The sequence below is a fragment of the Physella acuta genome, unplaced genomic scaffold (assembly GCF_028476545.2).
Source record: "Physella acuta isolate Inbredline_101_S28 unplaced genomic scaffold, ASM2847654v3 ptg000142l, whole genome shotgun sequence".
NCBI lineage: Eukaryota > Metazoa > Mollusca > Gastropoda > Physidae > Physella > Physella acuta.
The window spans coordinates 2,727,382-2,747,886 of NW_026731661.1; the positions used below are offsets into that span (position 1 = coordinate 2,727,382).

Below are 20,505 nucleotides of genomic sequence, written 5' to 3' on the forward strand. Positions count from 1 at the left end.
TCCGTTACTTTAATTAGAGTGTAGAAGGTCAAACGTTGGATGTCCATCTCTATGGCAAAAACAACATGAATATAACATTGTGTATTCATCTGTTGTAAGAGATGGGAAAGATTTATGTCAAATCAAACTAGAATATTTTCACTCAGTCAAGGATTAATCAGTTATATTTATGTAATACATTATTAATTAACATTCTAGAAATTAAACTTATAATTAAGTTTTAAATAATGAAAAAAAAAAGTATTTATAATTTTAGGAATTAGACAAAATGTCATTTAGCGGATCTTTTGGCGGAGGCCCTGGTGGCGGCGTAAGTTCAACAACAATGATGGTTGAGTCATCAAATGTGGGAAAGATCATAGGTCTTGTTGGAAGTAAAATCAGAGATCTAGAACAAGACAGTAATGCCAGAATCAAAATATCCAGATATGAGGATGGAATGAAATCTGTTGAAATCAGTGGAACAACGGAAGAGATTGAAAATGCCAAGAGACTAATTGAAGAATGCCTTAGTGGTGGAAGCCGTGGTGGCGGCGGCGGTGGTAGAGGCTTTGGAGGTGATGGTGGAGGTGGTGATGGTAGAGGCTTTGGACGTGATGATGGAGGTGGTGATGGTAGAGGCTTTTGAGGTGATGGTGGTGGCGGCGGCGGTGGTAGAGGCTTTGGAGGTGATGGTGGAAGTGGCGGTGGTAGAGGCTTTGGAGGTGATGGTAGTGGCGGCGGCGGTGGTAGAAGCTTTGGAGGTGATGGTGGTAGAGGCTTTGGAGGTGATGGTGGTGGCGGCGGTGGTGGTAGAGGCTTTGGAGGTGATGGTGGTGGCGGCGGCGGCGGTAGAGGCTTTGGACGTGATGGTGGTGGCGGTTGCGTTGGTAGAGGCTTTGGAGGTGATGGAGGTGGCGGCGGATGTGGTAGAGGTTTTGGAGGTGATGCTGGAGGTGGTGGTGGTAGAGGCTTTGGAGGTGACGGTGGAGGTGGCGGTGGTAGAGGCTTTGGAGGTGATGGTGGAGGTGGTGGTGGTAGTAGCTTTGGAGGTGATGGTGGAGGTGGCGGTGGTAGAGGCTTTGGAGGTGATGGTGGAGGTGGTGGTGGTAGAGGCTTTGGAGGTGATGGTGGAGGTGGTGGTGGTAGTAGCTTTGGAGGTGATGGTGGAGGTGGCGGTGGTAGAAGCTTTGGAGGTGATGGTGGAGGTGGTGGTGGTAGTAGCTTTGGAGGTGATGGTGGAGGTGGTGGTGGTAGAGGCTTTGGAGGTGATGGTGGAGGTGGTGGTGGTAGTAGCTTTGGAGGTGATGGTGGAGGTGGCGGTGGTAGAGGCTTTGGAGGTGATGGTGGAGGTGGCGGTGGTAGAGGCTTTGGAGGTGATGGTGGAGGTGGCGGTGGTAGAGGCTTTGGAGGTGATGGTGGAGGTGGCGGTGGTAGAAGCTTTGGAGGTGATGGTGGAGGTGGTGGTGGTAGTAGCTTTGGAGGTGATGGTGGAGGTGGTGGTGGTAGTAGCTTTGGAGGTGATGGTGGAGGTGGCGGTGGTAGAGGCTTTGGAGGTGATGGTGGAGGTGGTGGTGGTAGTAGCTTTGGAGGTGATGGTGGAGGTGGCGGTGGTAGAGGCTTTGGAGGTGATGGTGGAGGCGGTGGTGGTAGAGGCTTTGGAGGTGATGGTGGAGGTGGCGGTGGTAGAGGCTTTGGAGGTGATGGTGGAGGTGGTGGTGGTAGTAGCTTTGGAGGTGATGGTGGAGGTGGCGGTGGTAGAGGCTTTGGAGGTGATGGTGGAGGTGGTGGTGGTAGTAGCTTTGGAGGTGATGGTGGAGGTGGCGGTGGTAGAGGCTTTGGAGGTGATGGTGGAGGTGGTGGTGGTAGAAGCTTTGGAGGTGATAGTGGTAGAGCCTTTGGAGGTGATGGTGGTGGCGGTGGAGTTGGTAGAGGCTTTGGAGGTGATGGTGGTGGCGGCGGTGGTGGTAGAGGCTTTGGAGGTGATGGTGGTGGCGAATCTGAAACAATTGATGTTGAGTCGTCTGAAGTAGGCAGACTACGAGACATGGAAGCAGACAGTGGTTGTCGGATAAATGTGTCACGTGATGGCCACTTATCTGGTAGAAGTTCTGTTGAGTTATCTGGGAGCAAAAACGCTATTTCTGAAACAAAAAGGCTTATTCAAGATGCTGGAGTTGAAATTGTTAATGGAAACGATCGTGGCCGTGGTTGGGGATTTATTCAACCATTTTCAGCAGATAAAAGCATCAAGGATTCACAAGATTTTCATCCAAGTTGCAATGTCATCATTTTTATTTTTTTACTTTTTTTTTGAGTATAGTTACCAAGTCATGTATCATTTATCATCCAGACCAGCTTAAATTATTTTTAAATTCTCGGAAGATTTGAGTCTTGCTCACTCATGCAGAATGTCAGATGTTATATATAATTGGACTTAACCCCTTGAGAAATCTAATGTATATATTATTCGCAAACTTGATATGTTCACTGAGCGACGCCATATTTTAAAGTATTGGTCTTATTGTTTTTAAAATCGTGTTCATTGTGCATTTTATGCTTACGAATTTCCAGCTTTGAATAAACACAACAAATTATATATATATTAAAAAAATGTATTAAAGTACAACATTTGGTTTTACATAACTAAACCCAAATTTAAGCAATAATAATTACTTATCGCTAAATACAAATCACGGACGGGTTGTAACTGTATTGTTTTTTAAATGGTTGAAAGTTGATTGGCACATGTAAAAAAATAACCAGGTACACAAATGCTATCGTTAACGCTTCGTACAGATTAATATTATACATTTACATATAAATACGCCGATAAAGAATGCTAAAATTTGACGGTCTTTAATATGTGTTGGCAAATAAATACGCTTTTGTTTTATTACAGTCTTACGCTTTTATTTATTGTTATATAAAATAAAAGTAGACATTAGACTATTGTTATCACGTGAGAGTAAAATATTTTAACTGTATAAAGACAAATGATATCATAAAATTGTGTTCACTGTCCAACGGATGTTGTACATAAACAATGTTTTCGATCACACTTTGGGTTTTGTTCTAAAGTTCTTATAAATACTTTAAAAAGAAATACATAAAGAAGGCATTTTGAAAAATATGTTAGCATTCCTGTTACGGGTCAGTTGTAGGTTAGATAGAAATATGTTAGAATAATCTAGAATTAGGGGAGAGTGTGTGTGTGAGTTGAGTTTACCCTAGAATATTGTTAACCCCGGTGTGTTTATGTATTGTTATCCCAAAGCTGGAGTGAATGATTGTTAGGGGTTAGTTGGTAGCGGTTAGGACGAGGGCTACTGTGGAATGTGAATATTTGAGACGGAATAAAAGTATGGAACGTAAACACGAGTCGTTATTGAGTAGAAACTAACCAGGACGTGACAATTCCAATGCTGAGCATTAATTAGAAACATTATGTATGCAATCTATTAGAATAGCAAATAATATATTTTGCCTAAATTGACTTAAAAGAAATTCTAATTATTTTGTCTCATCTCAGCTATAAATAAACATTCCATTGAAAAGCTCCATATTTAACTGGGATATTACAGTCAGTTGTTATAAAGCAACAATACAAATTTGCTATAACTGATGCACTTTATCCATAAAAGAAATGCTTTGGTTGTAAACTGTATAATCGTGAAGATTCCAGCGTCGATATATAGAATGATTAAATCACGGTAATGCAGTTGATGGAACCTCCATAATTTTATCACAGAGTTTATCTAATGAATTATATCGAGAAAGATTATTACCAGTAGAAGTATGCGTTAGTCGTCATTCTAGAGAACAGTCTCAGCGGGTAGCTACCCCACCCGCGCATCGAGACAAACTTTCAATTTGACGCCCCCCCCCCCCATTATATTGTTTTATAATTATAATTCAAAATAGCAGCTAAAATGAGCTTATTTTGGCGCCCTTGGGTCGGCGCCCGGGGACACATGTACCTTAACCCCCCCCCCCCCCCCCTCCGCAACGATTTTGACCAGTCTAGAGTATTAGGTCATACAAGTGAAGAAGAGCAGAGGTTAGTCATGAGATCTAGGAAGTCTAAAACAATAGACACGATCTTGTTATTTACTTTTCTGGTGTTAGAGAAGTTAACAGAAGTCAAAATTATTGTAGCTTTAGCTTTAGGATCTGACTATTTATCAATAGTTGCACATGTAAAACGTAACAGTGTTTTTATTTGGCAGATAAAATGTATCAGCGACAATCAAAAGAGATGGAGAAAATGTTATAACTAACCCAGACCAATGCTTTTTTGTAACGACGGAAATTATGAAGAGTGGAAGACAAAGAAAACAATAAACGAGAACTATCAAATGATGTTTTTGAAAATATTTTTTTTAACGAACGAAATGCAAATAAAAAAATTTCATGAAAAACTTTAATTAAAAACATGTGGTAGATGAATATTTTTAGCAATATCACATATTTTCTTGGGCATAAGTTTAGTTAAGGCAAATTGAAAATAATGTGTCTATGTCAAACTGTGCCTAACAATTTCCATTTTTTTCTCCGATGGAGGGGGGAGGGGGTGGGATGGATAAAGAGAGAGGGGGGAGCGGAATGTGTTTAAAGTATACATTTATGTATACATTCTATATTATTTTAAGGGGTTTGGGTGGTGGTTGACGCCCCTCCAATTCCCCCCCCCCCCCCCCCCTTTGGTGATTCCTGAAATAAAAATTACTCTGTTTTAACAACTAAAGACAAAAGTAGATGAACTAGAACATATAGACTAGAGAAAACATCTTTAAATGTATCTACCCAATCTTTCAATACCACTATATACAATTTTTATTGTAAAATATTACAGGTGATTCGTTGTTGTCAGCTTAATACATATTGGAAGTTCTAAACCGTACGAGTGCTGTTTAAGCTTTATACTTTCATTATTTGTCTCGTATTCAAGTTTGAAAATATTAGCTTTATAAAGATTCAAATATTTGTAAATTAGCATAAATTCTGTTTTTAAAGTATAATACTGCTTTTCTATGGTTTGAATAATTGTTTATAATATCAGTGTTAATATTTCCAAAAATCTATTTCTACACCAGGGTCAATGTAAACCAAGATTAAACTACACATAGGTCGAGCAGCACAGACACGAGTACACCCTACAGTCCTGACAATCATCTGATACATTTCTATTCAAAAGTTGTCCTGTTTGTCTACAGAAAGATATATAGGGCATTTAAATCCCCCCAAAAAGATTTTAAATCCCAAGTTAAATACGTTAATAATAGCTGACAGCAAAACTAACGATATAACATTACCCCTAAAGTTTAGGGCCTAAAATATTCCTTATTAAATGAATAGGATAATAAAACAATACAAACGAATAATGCTGTTGCAATTGTTTGCAGTAATTATTCCATACACAACAATTACATAAAATAAAATGTATTAAACACAGTGTCGTGTCTCTGTGCTAAGCTCACCGATTAAGTTAAGACGGAAATGAGAATACTGTTGCTGCGATGTGATAATATATAAGGGAAACAACTTACACATTATTGTGTTGATTAAAGTGTGCATTAGTAGTACAAAATAGTATACATCTATTAAACTGTTGTATATTCATTTACGTAAACTTATTAAACTGTTCGTATGTACCATTTAATAGATTTATTTTGATATCAAAATATAACGAAATTACTTTTGTATTTACAATTGTGAAAACCATTTAAAGATATTTAATATCTTGTTATATATATTGTGACTTATCTTCGATAAATGTTGACGATGATAGCCATACATCTGAATTATTACTATTTTGATATAAGTATACCATAGTGTATAAGCGCAGGTCGAAAGCGTACGTACATTGATTTCAGACCAGTTTTCACGTTTATGTAATAAAGATGTCGACTGCCCACCTTATACCGCCGCAAATTTAGGACAACCCGAATGGATGGGGACCCAATCAAATACCCGATCAATTTAAAGATATGCCCTATCAGCCTTTTCTAAAGATGTTCGTCTTGGAAAGGTATCTGATTGGACAGGAAGCACTTATCAAGATAAAAGATATCTAGGAAAATACAATTCTGCATTTGGAGGTGGGAGTCAATATGCCTATTACCATGAAGAGGGTGAAAGCACTTTTCAATTGGTGGACACTTCAAGGGTCCAAAAACCAGTTTACCAGAGAAGAGGTCGTCTGCTTCAACAGAATCGTCAACGCAGGGATAGAGAACGACGCCAGCAGCAAACTCAAGCTAATATGCTTGTTCTTACCAAGACTCAAAAGAATCGTGAGAGGGATAGGCAGCGACTGCTTAAAAAATGGCAGAAACAATTTGGTAAACAAATGCAGGAGAACATAAGCAAAATGCCTATTAGAAACCGTGATGCATCTGTGCAAATCAAGGATGATTGGGTCGTAGTTGAAGAGATGAATTTCCCACGACTGACAAAGCTTAATCTTTCTGATATTAAAGAAGGAGAAGAGTTGATGACATGTGGCTCCATGGAGTTTTATGACAAATATTATGACAGAGTCACAACTAAAAAAGAAAAAAAAAGGTTGAAAAGGATTAACATAATTTTTCACAAGGTTACCACAACAGATGATCCCATCATTAGACAGTTGGCTAAAAGCCAAGGAAATGTGGTTGCAACCGATGCTATATTAGCAACAATGATGTGTTGCCCCCGCTCATCCTATTCCTGGGATGTTGTTGCCCATGTGTTGGAAACAAGTTATTCTTTGACAAACGTGATGACTCTGACTTTGATCTTCTCACTGTAAGTGAGACAGCAACAGAACCCCCTCAAGAAGATGGCAGTGCTAGCACTAACTCCCCTCGTAGTTTGGCTCTTGAGGCAACTTTTATTAACCACAACTTTTCTCAGCACGTTTTGAGAATGAATGAGGAAAAATACACCTTTTAGAAGCCCAATCCCTTCATCCAAGGTGCTGATGATTCAGAAGTAGCTTCTGTTGGATACAGGTATCGTAAATGGGATCTTGGTAAGGATATTGTCTTGATAGCTCGAACAGAGCATGATGCTGTGACAAATGGTCCTAATAATGAAATTCAGTTTATGAATATCAAGTCTCTAAATGAATGGGATTCAAGGTTTTCTGGTGGTGTTGATTGGCGCAGTCGTTTAGACAGCCAGAGATGTGCTGTTCTTGCCACTGAACTTAAAAACAATAGTTGTAAATTAGCCAAATGGACTGTCAGTGCTTTGTTGGCAGGATCTGACCAGATTAAATTTGGATATGTGTCTCGGTTACACGTGAAAGACACAGCCAAGCATGTGCTACTTGGAACCCAACAGCTTAAGCCTGTAGAATTTGCCAGTCAGATCAACTTGAACATGGATAATGCTTGGGATATTCTGAGATGTATCGTGGACACGTGTATGAAACTGAAAGAAGGCAAATATCTCATCATGAAAGATCCAAACAAGCCTGTTGTTAGGATCTATGATATTCCTGATCACAATTTTGAGTCAGATGAGGATGAAGATGACGACGACGATGATGATGACGATGATTCAGATGATGATTCAGACGATGATGATGATGATGAAGTCGAAAAGTAAAATTGATTTGAGACAGCTTGAATATTTTTTCTTCATGACGAAGAACGTGTGTAATTGGAGCTAAAACAATTGTATAGATGATGTAAACAAGGACCCAAAGTTAGACATTCTTAAGGCTACTAAAGTTTCAATTGATCAGTGTATAGTTGTACCCACTTTTTAAAAAGCAGGTTTGGCTTTGCTATTTATATCTTACAATTTAAAATGTGTATTTTATCTTTCATTTCTTAAGTATTTAGATTATCACCCCTCAAGGGTGTTACATTATAAGTTAAAGATTTTAATTTTGTTGGGAAGCTAGTGAAAAATAAACATTTTAAATAAAAAAAAAATGATATAAGTATATTTTAACAACTTACGTATTCATTTACTTATTTCGCTATGTATCTCCTATTTTCTGTACATCAATGTATCTACCTTGTAAATATCCACCCAAACGGCGTGGGATGTTATTGTATTTGTTTTTAATTGGAAAATAAAAAGGATTAAAAAATTGATAAAATTATACTATTTGTGTAAACTATTTTTGTATGATATTTTGCTTATGCGAACATTTTTGTTTTAACTTTTTTCGCTTAAAATAAATAAATAAATAATTTCAAAATAATAATAAAATACTGCGAGCTGATGTATGCTGTGATTGTACATCTGGAGTAACAGTCGACAGTATTGGGTCATACAACTGAAGAGGAACATATAGTAGATTTAATACTGGATGTTTGACATGAGATGAAGGAAGGCTAAAAGACATGACCAGATCCTGCTATTCTGTTTTTTAGTGCTAAAAAAGTTAGCTTAGGTAGCTTTTGCTGCAGGGGCTGACTACACAGCATTATGTTAAAATATAAGACGGAGACGTTCTTTCTTGGCTGTAAAAATATATCAGCAACAATCAGAAGAGATGGAGAAAATGTTACATCTAACCCACACACAGAGGCGTAGCGATGGAGGGGGGGGGGGGCAGGAGGGGGGGGGGGCAAAATGGGTTGTAAAAACTAATTAAAATGTCATTTTAGCTGCATACTTGCAGTTTGAGGAGGGTGGGGTTGCAAATCGAAAGTTGAGATGGGGGGGGGGGGGTGCAAATTGAAAATTTGCTCCAGAGGGGGCGCTAAATTGAAAGTTTGTCCCCGGGCCATATACCCCGTGAGTCGAAAAAAAAAACCTGTTTTCCGAATGTCTGTGTGTGTGCATGTGTGTATGTATGTGTGTGTGTTTGTGACTGTGAACACGATAACTTGAGTACCGCTATAGCTAGGTTGATGCCATTTCGTATACCTTTTATATCAAGAGAGAGAGAGAGAGAGAGAGAGAGAGAAAGAGAGAGAGAAAGAGAGAGGAGACGGAATGAAATCTGTAAAATGCAGATTTCTGTATTTGACAAATGATAAAAAACCGAAAGTATGTACCCGCTAAAGACCAATAGAAAATAAAAACTTACCTTGAAATTCCCAGCCCTATTCCCATAGCAACTCTCTGTCATTGGTAGTAAATATTATGGTGTCAAAGTTCAGTAGGGACGTCGTTAAAAGTTTGCTGAAGACGACAGTAACAGTTCGGTAGTGGCGATGATACAAATTCAGATGTGACGACGATAACAACCATCTTGTGACGACGATGAAAGTCTCAGGCAATAAACACCTTATATGGTAAACATTTACCCTTAAACAATTCAAGCGACTGTGGCAGGTCTCAGGCAATAAACACCTTAAATGGTAAACATTTACCCTTAAACAATACCAGCGACTGTGACAAGTCTCAGGCAATAAACACCTTATATGGTAAACATTTACCCTTAAACAATACCAGCGACTGTGACAAGTCTCAGGCAATAAACACCTTATATGGTAAACATTTATCCTTAAACAATACCAGCGACTGTGACAAGTCCCGGTAAATTGCGATCGCTTCAGGGGTTGATGTTTTTGTACAGCCGGTCTATTTCTAAGTTCTTCTTGTTTTTACTTGCCACCAGCTGTTAAGGTCGACTTTAAGAAGTACAAACAACAAAGTACACAGAGTTTGGACCACAGTATTAGTGCGGGCCTACACACGTAATATATTCGCCTAGCCCTCTTTCCAAATCAACCCATCAACTCTCGTTCACACACCTAGTAAACTGAATACCAACATTTGGTCTAAGGGGAATAACACAACAACGTGGGGCTGAACACAACTCACATACTCACCATAAACAATGACTTACCAAGCCTTAACCCGACGTGTTACAATAACAGTATTCACGTCCACCCCTGAAATAACAATACGCGTGAAGAAAACACGTCCACTCCCTCCCCTACACAGCAACAGAAAAAATAGAACAATATGTCAATCATACCAAACATAAGAACATCACAGACCTATTCTCTAGCTGTAAAATGTGCATGTCCATCATAGACACTATTTACTACATCTGTAATGGTAAACTGGGTACAACTGTATACACACGCTTTTAGAAGGCATATATTAGTGATACAAAGATTTTAACAATAATCAAATATATATAGAATTTAGCGTATATGAGATAACGCATTATTTTTAAGAAAGAAAGCTAAGTTAAACATATTTTTAAATAAGTGTAAGTGTAATAACTCCGATAAATGATAGCTTACTTATGAAGTAAAAAAAAAAAACAATCTATTTTCTTTCAAAAGTTAACAAAATATGGGGCCCACATCCCAAACCGCAAATATACTTATAAACATTATGCTTTGCCATAGATCGTAGTAATAGAGAATAAATGACAAAGCATTGTTTAGGTAAAGGTAACTCTAATGTTTTTTATGCAGGGGAAACAATCAAATATTAGTACATTAATTTAAGAAACACAACAAAAATAAATAATAGAAATAAAATAAAACATACTTTTTTTAATAACAAAAGATACAATAAAAATTAAAAAAAAATGTCTTTGAAACAATGATGTAAAATGACATTATCTATTAACAAGTCCTCTAATATTGGATCTAACTCTAAATGTGAAACGTTTGTCAGATTTCATTACTTAATGCTAAATATAGAGCGATTTATCATTTGATAAGTTGGTGCCATGTTTTCGCTACTTTTTCCATATAAAAATATTAATGGTTTTTAATTTAAACCAAAAATAAATTACAAATTAAACAAGTGTATAACGAAAAAAAGAAAACACTTTTGGATGAACAGACTGGTAGCTTTCACCCCCGACTCCAACCCCCCCAAAATTCAAAAACTTCTTCATAACCGAATGTCACTGTTTCTTTTCAGAACACTGATTATGCCAGCTTACTACTTTATAACCCCCACCCTTACCACTAAACGTTTCTATGTATTATATGCATATTTAAGAATGAAAGAGATGAAGATAGCGGAGGTTTGTAAATCTAATACGGTCCTCGTATGTCACGTGATGAAATACAAGTAATTAGACAGTGGTCACCTTCGGGACAAAGCTCAGGCGAGCTGAAAAGAATTACATAATCTGAGACTTAAAAAACAATGTATTTATTTGTTTGTTTGTCTTTTATTTCATAAACATGTATTTTTAAAGGTTTTAAAATATATCAATTCGGTGTTTAAATATATCCTTTTTTAATCCACATATCTAAATTATAAATATTTACATATATTTTTTTTAAAGATTTGTATGTTTTACCTAAATACATCTATTTAAACAAAGATGGGGCTTAAAGACAAGTTATTGCGGTCACTCTAGCGTCGTATTTTAAGTTATCAAAAATAGTCTTACATTTTATCATAATACTTTTTGTTAGAAGGACGTGATTATATGTAAACATGTTAGCAGGAAAATATAGAAAAACCACACGAGGTAATTTAGTTCAAATGAAAACACAGTTGCTGCCGTAATTTTTACTTTGTCGATTGAGTCACACAGTCAAATAATTGATTGGAACGCCTTATGCTGAATTAGAGTATTAGTCTACATCAGTAATTCATTAGTGTTCATTGATAATTGAATGATTTTTTTACGTCACGATTTTCTTTTTTACTCTCAAACTTGTGAATAAAAAAAAAAAGAAAAAAAAAGAATGTTTGGTTTATTTAACTTAGTAGGGCTGGTAAGAAGATCACCAACCTGTTCTACGGCTGAATAAAACCTGCATGAGACATAGAACTAGTTGGTGACCTACTTACCAGCCCTATTGTCTCGCCCTCTTTTCTCTCAGCTTGTCATTGCCTTTTTGCCACACTTTTTTTCATATTTCCAAGCTGGCCGTTAAAATAAACGTGTCCAAGGTTTGTTTTTTTCTATCATTTTAGAATGTTTCAAACATAAATTAGGTATTTGTCATAAACTAGCCCCGATGCACATTCAGCTGAAACATGTTTAGGGTGTTAACTATCATTCGCGCTAATATTGGTTATTCCCAATTTTTATCCTCAAGTATCAAAGCAAATTTTATCTAGCAAGTATCTAAAATAAAACCAGATGTCGGGGGATTATAATGTCGAGGTACCACTTTGTTACGGTGATATTGAAGATCCAAACTCAAAACGCAAAAAAAGGAAACTATGTACGATGGTCATCTGGGATATAACAGTCAGTTATTATAAAACAACGTTAAAATGGTGCAATAACTTATGCTCTTTGTCCATCCAAGTATTGCAATGATTGTAAAAACTATACAGATGACATCTAGTATATTTAAATCACGCTGGGGGTGTGGCAGTTAATGGAACCTCCACAGTTTTATCACAGAGTTTATCTAATGAATGATATTGAGAAATATTTCAGGAAGTAGATGTAAGCTTTGATGGCCCCTCGAGAGTACAGTTTACAGTATTGGGTCATACAACTGAAGTGGAACAGATAGTAGATTTAATACTGGAGGTTAGTCATGGGATCTAGGAAGTCTAAAAGAAAATACAATATTCTGCTATTCTGCTTTGTAGTGCTAGAAAGTTTAGCAGAGGTTGCTCTAGCTTCAGAAGCTGACTATATATCAATAAAGGGTAAAAAAAAAAAGACAAGATGAAATTATTTTGTTTTCTAGAGTTAAAAAGGTTAACATATGTCACCACAAGAAAGTCAAAAAGAAAAGACAAGATCTTGCTAATCTGTCGTCAAAGAATGGTTAGTAAAAGTAGCTTTAGCTTCATGAGCTAACTATGCATCAATAAATTCAAGACTAAAACAATCGTTATTGGATGTATAAATATATCAGCACCAATCAGAAGAGATGGAGACAATGTTACATCTAACCCAGACCATAACTGTTGTTTTAACAAAAAAAAAATCATGAAGAATGGAAGAAACAAAGAAAAAATAAAAATAAACGAGAACTATCAAATAATAATGATGAGACATGTTTATTTTTTTAACCGAACTAATTGCAAATGAAAAAACGTTATATTAGTTTTTGTTAAACAACACAATTAGAAACATGTGGTATATGATTTGTACCAACAGCATATACTTTTGTGGGACTAAGTTGACTTAATTAATAAAAATTGTAATTACTGTGTCTGATGTCAAACTATAAAGAAAGGGGCGGGGGGTAAACAAAATGTTCAGTAGGGGGATAGGAGGGGGGGGAGCGGATAATTTAAATAGCAGATATTTTTATATAAATCCGTTTTCTTTTATAAGTTGTGTATGGGTGGGCGGGGGGGGGGGGTGTGTGTGGTAGACGTGCCTTCAATCCTCCCCCCCGGAAGTGATGCCTGAAATAAACATTACTCTGTTAAATTAACTTAATACAAGAAAAAAATATGTACACTTGTGAGAACTTTTGATTAGTTGTTCACTGCTTAATAAATACAGACAATTCTAAACTATGCGAGTGTCATTTTTTTAAAGATTTATCATTTCATTATATGTCTCGTATTTAAGTTGAAAGATGTTAACTTGATTTTAAGAGTCACATATTTGTAAATTAGCATAATTTCTATTTTCAAAATATAGTACTGCTTTTCTATTGTTTGAATATCTATTTATATTATGAATGTTCACATTTCCAAAAAAAAAATATATGTATACACCAGGGTCAATGTAAACCAAGATTAAACTACACATAGGTCGAGCAGCACAGACATGAGTACACCCTACAGTCCTGACAATCATCTGATACATTTCTATACAAAAATAGTCCTGTTTGTCTACAGAACGACATATAGGAAATTTAAATCCGCCCAAGAACATTTTAAATGCAACATTTAAATCGGTGAAGAAAGTCGAACAGCAAAACAAACGGCATAATATTGCTTCTAAACTACTCAATATTAAATGAATAGGGAAATAAAACAAGACACACATGAATAATACTGCTGCAATTAATTACCGTTATTATTTTCTACACACTAATTTAATAAAATAAAAATTGATCAGACATATCTCTGTGCTAAGCTCACCGATTAAGAGAAAGACGTCTATGAGAATATTATTTTTAGCTTCGATTAATAATGGGGACTTCGTTTATATTACATTTTATAAGGGAAACAACTTACACAATATTTTGTTGTTTAAAGTTTAAATAAGAAGTACCAAAAAAGTATGCATCAATCAAATTGCCATAGTATTTTTCGAATAGCAACAAATAATTGCATATGTAATATTTACAAAAATGACATTCTGCATAAAAAATAACTAAATTTATTTTGTAATAAAAAAATGACAAAAACTTTTTTAATAGGTCACTTTTCTTGTAATATACTTTGTGACTGCTAATTAATCAACGTTGGGTCCTCATTATTACTTCCGTGTTATAACATTTTGCTGTAAAAAAAAAACTTATTTCCCCCTACTTTCTAAAAAAAAGGCTATCGTTTTGACTTCTTGTCCTCTTACTAAAGCCGTGTGGTTGACAGGACAAACGTATTGTGATTGAAAATGACAAATCCAAAAGGTTATCGCCGCGGCACGCGTTACATGTTCTCATGTAGATTCAGAAAAATAAACGCGGTACATGTTCTCACGTAGATTCAGAAAACAAACGCGGTACATGTTCTCACGTAGATTCAGAAACAAAGGTGTGACCAAGCTGTCACGTTATATGTCAGTTTACAAACGTGGGGACATCGTTGACATTAAGGGTGATGGTGCCATTCAAAAAGGTATGCCACACAAGTTCTATCACGGAAAGACTGGTCGTGTTTTCATTGTAACCCCTCATGCTGTTGGTTGGTGTGGTTGTCAATAAACAGTTGGGCAACCGTATTATCCCCAAACAAATCAATGTAACCCCTCATGCTGTTGGTTGGTGTGGTTGTCAAAAAACAGTTGGACAACCGTATTATCCCCAAACAAATCAATGTAACCCCTCATGCTGTTGGTTGGTGTGGTTGTCAATAAACAGTTGGGCAACCGTATTATCCCCAAACAAATCAATGTAACCCCTCATGCTGTTGGTGTGGTTGTCAATAAACAGTTGGGCAACTGTATTATCCCCAAACACATCAATGTAACCCCTCACGCTGTTGGTTGGTGTGGTTGTCAAAAAAACAGTTGGGCAACCGTATTATCCCTAAACAAATCAATGTCAGAATTTAGCCTGTTAAGCACAGTAACTGCCGTCTTGATTTCTTGAAACGCGTCGAGAAGAATGAAGAGCTGAAGAGACAAGCTAAGGAGATAGGTGTTAAAGCTAACACTAAGAGAGATCCCGCCCAGCCAAGGAAAGCCCATTTTGTCAGCAAGCCCGACTTCTTGACACCTATTCCTTATGAGATCATTGCTTAATCTATAATAATAGTTTCGCTGTCTGTCTGTGTATCTGACAAGAACGCTCTGTCTGACAAGAACGCTCTAGAGAAAACATAAGAAAAAATTCTATCTGACAAGAACGCTATAGAGAAAACACAAGGAAATTAAATTAGGTGTTAAAGCTAACACTAAGAGAGATCCCGCCCAGCCAAGGAAAGCCCATTTTGTCAGCAAGCCCGACTTCTTGACACCTATTCCTTATGAGATCATTGCTTAATCTATAATAATAGTTTCGCTGTCTGTCTGTGTATCTGACAAGAACGCTCTGTCTGACAAGAACGCTCTAGAGAAAACATAAGAAAAAATTCTATCTGACAAGAACGCTATAGAGAAAACACAAGGAAATTAAAAACTCTCACAGTGAAACGAAAGACGAAGTATGACGTCGACACATTTAGCATAGAGTTGAAAATAATCTCACGGCGGAAAGTGCACACAGTAATATAATGATGTCATTGATTATCGCGTAAACATTGAATAAAAAGGAAATGTTGTCTAATTTAAATGGTTTGCGTGAAGAGTTTCTTGCATACAATTCTTCGGGTAGGGGCGAAGCCCCACCCCACGCGTAGGAACGTCTGAGCCCCCCCCCCCCCTCCCCAACTCAAAAGAAATTTCTTCATCGATACTCTATAATAAAATTACCGCCTAATTAATGTTTCTAATCTAAAAAGTGGTTTTCTTGCAATTTCTTTAATGCAATTCTTCGGGTAGTGGCTAAGCGCGACACCAGTGTTTCTTTCAGACTTTTTCCTCCCCGGAGAGGGGTGGGGGTAATTGAAATTTTCGGGGACGGGGGTAGAATTTTCGGGAAGGGGGGCGGACACTGGAAAAAGTATATAATTATATTTCGTTGAATGGGACGGTAGACATGATTTTTTTGAGAGTGGGGGGTGGGGTATGGGAGGTGGGGGGTGGCAGGGGGGGGTGGGGGGTGGGGTGGTGGTGTGTGGGGGGGGTGGGGTGGGGGGTGGTGTGTGGGGGGGTGGGGGTGGGGGTGGTGTGTGGAGGTGTGTGTGTGGGGGGGGGTGGGGTGGGGTGGTTTCCTCATCGATACTCTATAATAAAATTACCACCTAATTAATGTGTCTAATCTAAAAAGTGGTTTTCTCGCAATTTCTTTAATGCAATTCTTCGCGTAGTGGCTAAGCGCGACACCAGTGTTTCTTTCAGACTTTTTCCTCCCCGGAGAGGGGTGGGGGTACTTGAGGTTTTCGGGGGCGGGGGTAGAATTTTCGGGAAGGGGGCGGACACTGGAAAAAGTATATAATTATATTTCGTTGAATGGGACGGTAGACATGTTTTTTTTGGGGGGTGGGGGTGGGTGGGGGTGGATGGGGGTGGTGTGTGGGGGTGGGGGTGGTGTGTGTGGGGGGTGGGTGGTGGGGGTGGAAGTGTGTGTGGGGGGTGGAGGTGTGTGTGGGGGGTGGGGGGTGGGGGGTGGGGGGGGTGGGGGTGGGGGTGGGGTGTGTGTGGGGGGGTGGGATGGTTTTAGTTTAGAGAAAAGAGACAGCACTATCAGCCTAGCGCCCGTTGTACCCTTCCTCAAAGGGCCATTTTTTCCGTTAATACTAATAGTTTCGCTGTCTGTCTATCTATAATAATAGTTTCGCTGTCTGTGTATCTGACAAGAACGCTCTGTCTGACAAGAACGCTCTAGAGAAAACACAAGCAATTTAAAAACATGCACAGTAATTCGAAAAACGAAATATGACGTCGACACATTTAGCGCACAGAGTAGAAAATAATCTCAAACCCAGAGAGTGCTCAAAGTTATATGACGTCATTGATTTTCGCGTTAACATTGAATAAAAAGGAAATGTTGTCTAATCTAAATGGTTTGCGTGAAGAGTTTCTTGCATACAATTCTTCGGGTAGGGGCGAAGCCCCACCCCCCGCGTAAGAACGTCTGAGCCCCCCCCCCCCCCCCCCCCCCCCCCCTCCCCAACTCAAAAGAAATTTCCTCATCGATACTCTATAATAAAATTACCGCTTAATTAATGTGTCTAATCTAAAAAGTGGTTTTCTTGCAATGGGACGGTAGACATGTTTTTTTTTGGGGGGGGGGGGGACGGACTTTTTCCTCCCCGGAGAGGGGTGGGGGTACTTGAAATTTTCGGGGGCGGGGGTAGAATTTTCTGGGAGGGGGCGGACACTGGAAAAAGTATATAATTATATTTCGTTGAATGGGACGGTAGACATGTTTTTTTTGGGGGTGGGGGGGTGGTGGAGGGGTGGGGGGGGTGGGGGTGGTGTGTGGGGGGTGGGTTGGTTTCAGTGTTTCTTTCAGACTTTTTCCTCCCCGGAGAGGGGTGGGGGTACTTGAAATTTTCGGGGGCGGGGGTAGAATTTTCTGGGAGGGGGCGGACACTGGAAAAAGTATATAATTATATTTCGTTGAATGGGACGGTAGACATGATTTTTTTGGGAGTGGGGGGGTAGGGGGTGGGGGTGGTGGGGGGGGTGGGGTGGGGTGGTTTCCTCATCGATACTCTATAATAAAATTACCGCCTAATTAATGTGTCTAATCTAAAAAGTGGTTTTCTCGCAATTTCTTTAATGCAATTCTTCGCGTAGTGGCTAAGCGCGACACCAGTGTTTCTTTCAGACTTTTTCCTCCCCGGAGAGAAGTGGGGGTACTTGAAATTTTCGGGGGCGGGGGTAGAATTTTCGGGGAGGGGGCGGACACTGGAAAAAGTATATAATTATATTTCGTTGAATGGGACGGTAGACATGTTTTTTTTGGGGGTGGGGGTGGGGTGGGGTTGGGGGGGTGGTGGGTGGGGTGGGGGTGGGGGGTGGTGTGTGTGGGGTGGGTGGGTTGGTTTTAGTTTAGAGAAAAGAGACAGCACTATCAACCTAGCGCCCGGTGTATCCTTCCTCAACGGGCCATTTTTCTCGTCTATAATAATAGTTTCGCTGTCTGTCAAGAACGCTCTGTCTGACAAGAACGCTCTAGAGAAAACACAAGCAAAATAAAAACATGCACAGTAATTCGAAAAACGAAATATGACGTCGACACATTTAGCGTAGAGTAGAACATAATCTCAAACCAGAGAGTGCACACAGTAATATGACGTCATTGATTAGCGCGTAAACATTGAAAAAAAGGAAATGTTGTCTAATCTAAATGGTTTGCGTGAAGAGTTTCTTGCATACAATTCTTCGGGTAGGGGCGAAGCCCCACCCCCCGCGTAAGAACGTCTGAGCCCCCCCCCCCCCTCCCCAACTCAAAAGAAATTTCTTCATCGATACTCTATAATAAAATTACCGCCTAATTAATGTGTCTAATCTAAAAAGTGGTTTTCTTGCAATGGGACGGTAGACATGTTTTTTTTTTGGGGGGGGGGGGGGGGGGGGGGGGGGTGTGGAGGGGTGGGGGGGGGGTGTGTGGGGGGGGGGGGTGTGTGGGGGTGGGGGGGTGGTGTGTGGGGGGGGTGGGTTGGTTTCAGTGTTTCTTTCAGACTTTTTCCTCCCCGGAGAGGGGTGGGGGTACTTGAAATTTTCGGGGGCGGGGGTATAATTTTCTGGGAGGGGGCGGACACTGGAAAAAGTATATAATTATATTTCGTTGAATGGGACGGTAGACATGTTTTTTTTGGGGGTGGGGGTGGTGGAGGGGTGGGGGGGGGTGGTGGTGTGTGGGGGGTGGGTGGGGTGGTGTGTGTGGGGGGGTGGGGGTGGTGTGTGGGGGGTGGTGGGGGGTGGTGTGTGGGGGGTGGGTTGGTTTCAGTGTTTCTTTCAGACTTTTTCCTCCCCGGAGAGGGGTGGGGGGTACTTGAAATTTTCGGGGGCGGGGGTAGAATTTTCTGGGAGGGGGCGGGACACTGGAAAAAGTATATAATTATATTTCGTTGAATGGGACGGTAGACATGATTTTTTTGGGAGTGGGGGGGTGGGGGGTGGGAGGTGGGGGGGTGGCTGGGGGGGTGGTGGGGGGGGGGTGGGGGGGTGGTGTGTGTGTGGGGGGTGGGGGGGGGGGGTGGGGGTGGGTGTGGGGGGGGGGTGGCGGGTTGTGTGTGGGGGGTGGGGGTGGGGGGGGTGTGTGTGGGGGTGGGGGTGGGTGGTGTGTGGAGGTGTGTGTGTGTGGGGGTGGGGGGGTGGGGTGGGGTGGTTTCCTCATCGATACTCTATAATAAAATTACCACCTAATTAATGTGTCTAATCTAAAAAGTGGTTTTCTCGCAATTTCTTTAATGCAATTCTTCGCGTAGTGGCTAAGCGCGACACCAGTGTTTCTTTCAGACTTTTTCCTCCCCGGAGAGGGGCAGGGGGGTACTTGAGGTTTTCGGGGGGCGGGGGTAGAATTTTCGGGAAGGGGGCGGACACTGGAAAAAGTATATAATTATATTTCGTTGAATGGGACGGTAGACATGTTTTTTTGGGGGGTGGGGGGTGGGTGGGTGGGGGTGGGTGGGGGGAGGTGTGTGGGGGGGTGGGGGTGGTGGGGGTGGGGGTGGGGGTGGGTGGTGTGTGGGGGGTGGAGGTGTGTGTGGGGGGGGTGGGGGGTGGGGGTGGGGGTGGTGTGTGTGGGGTGGGGGGGGGGGGGGTGGGGGTGTGTGGGGGGGGTGGGATGGTTTTAGTTTAGAGAAAAGAGACAGCACTATCAGCCTAGCGGCCCGTTGTACCCTTCCTCAACGGGCCATTTATCTAGTCTGACAAGAACGCTCTGTCTGACAAGAACGCTCTGTCTGACAAGAACGCTCTAGAGAAAACACAAGCAAAATAAAAACATGCACAGTAATTCGAAAAACGAAATATGACGTCGACACATTTAGCATAGAGTAGAACATAATCTCAAACCAGAGAGTGCACACAGTAATATGACGTCATTGATTCTCGCGTAAACATTGAAAAAAAGGAAATTTTGTCTAATCTAAATGGTTTTCGTGAAAAGTTTCTTGCATATAATTCTTCGGGTAGGGGCGAAGCCCCACCCCCCGCGTAAGAACGTCTGAGCCCCCCCCCCCCCCTCCCAAACTCAAAAGAAATTTCTTCATCGATACTCTATAATAAAATAGCACTTGTAATCTAGTTTTTCTACACTCAAAGTGTTCATTTTAATATCAAACCTATCAAAAGATTGTCCATGGGACAAGTAAAGAAGAGTCCACTTGTTTAAGGGACCTCGACAAATAAATGAATGGGGATATTAGCACTATAATCAGTATATCCAGCCGCTTTAACTATCCCTAACACAGAAAGTCTGTTGGTCACCGGTACATGTT

General features: G+C 40.1%; 1 protein-coding gene and 2 pseudogenes across 1 annotated transcript; all 3 read left to right on the forward strand.

Annotated features, from left to right (window-relative positions):
- The first annotated feature begins 268 nt into the window (after window positions 1–268).
- On the forward strand, window positions 269–2,543 carry LOC131935344 (uncharacterized; annotated as a pseudogene).
- A 2,819-nt stretch (window positions 2,544–5,362) lies between these two features.
- On the forward strand, window positions 5,363–7,597 carry LOC131935323 (eukaryotic translation initiation factor 3 subunit D-like; annotated as a pseudogene).
- Window positions 7,598–12,004: 4,407 nt separating this feature from the next.
- Window positions 12,005–15,253, forward strand: LOC131935324 (large ribosomal subunit protein eL21-like). Its single transcript, XM_059291704.1, has 3 exons — window positions 12,005–12,115; window positions 12,311–12,406; window positions 15,074–15,253. Exons 1-3 carry the CDS (start codon window positions 12,005–12,007, stop codon window positions 15,251–15,253), a joined length of 387 nt encoding a protein of 128 aa, XP_059147687.1.
- The last annotated feature ends 5,252 nt before the right edge of the window (window positions 15,254–20,505 follow it).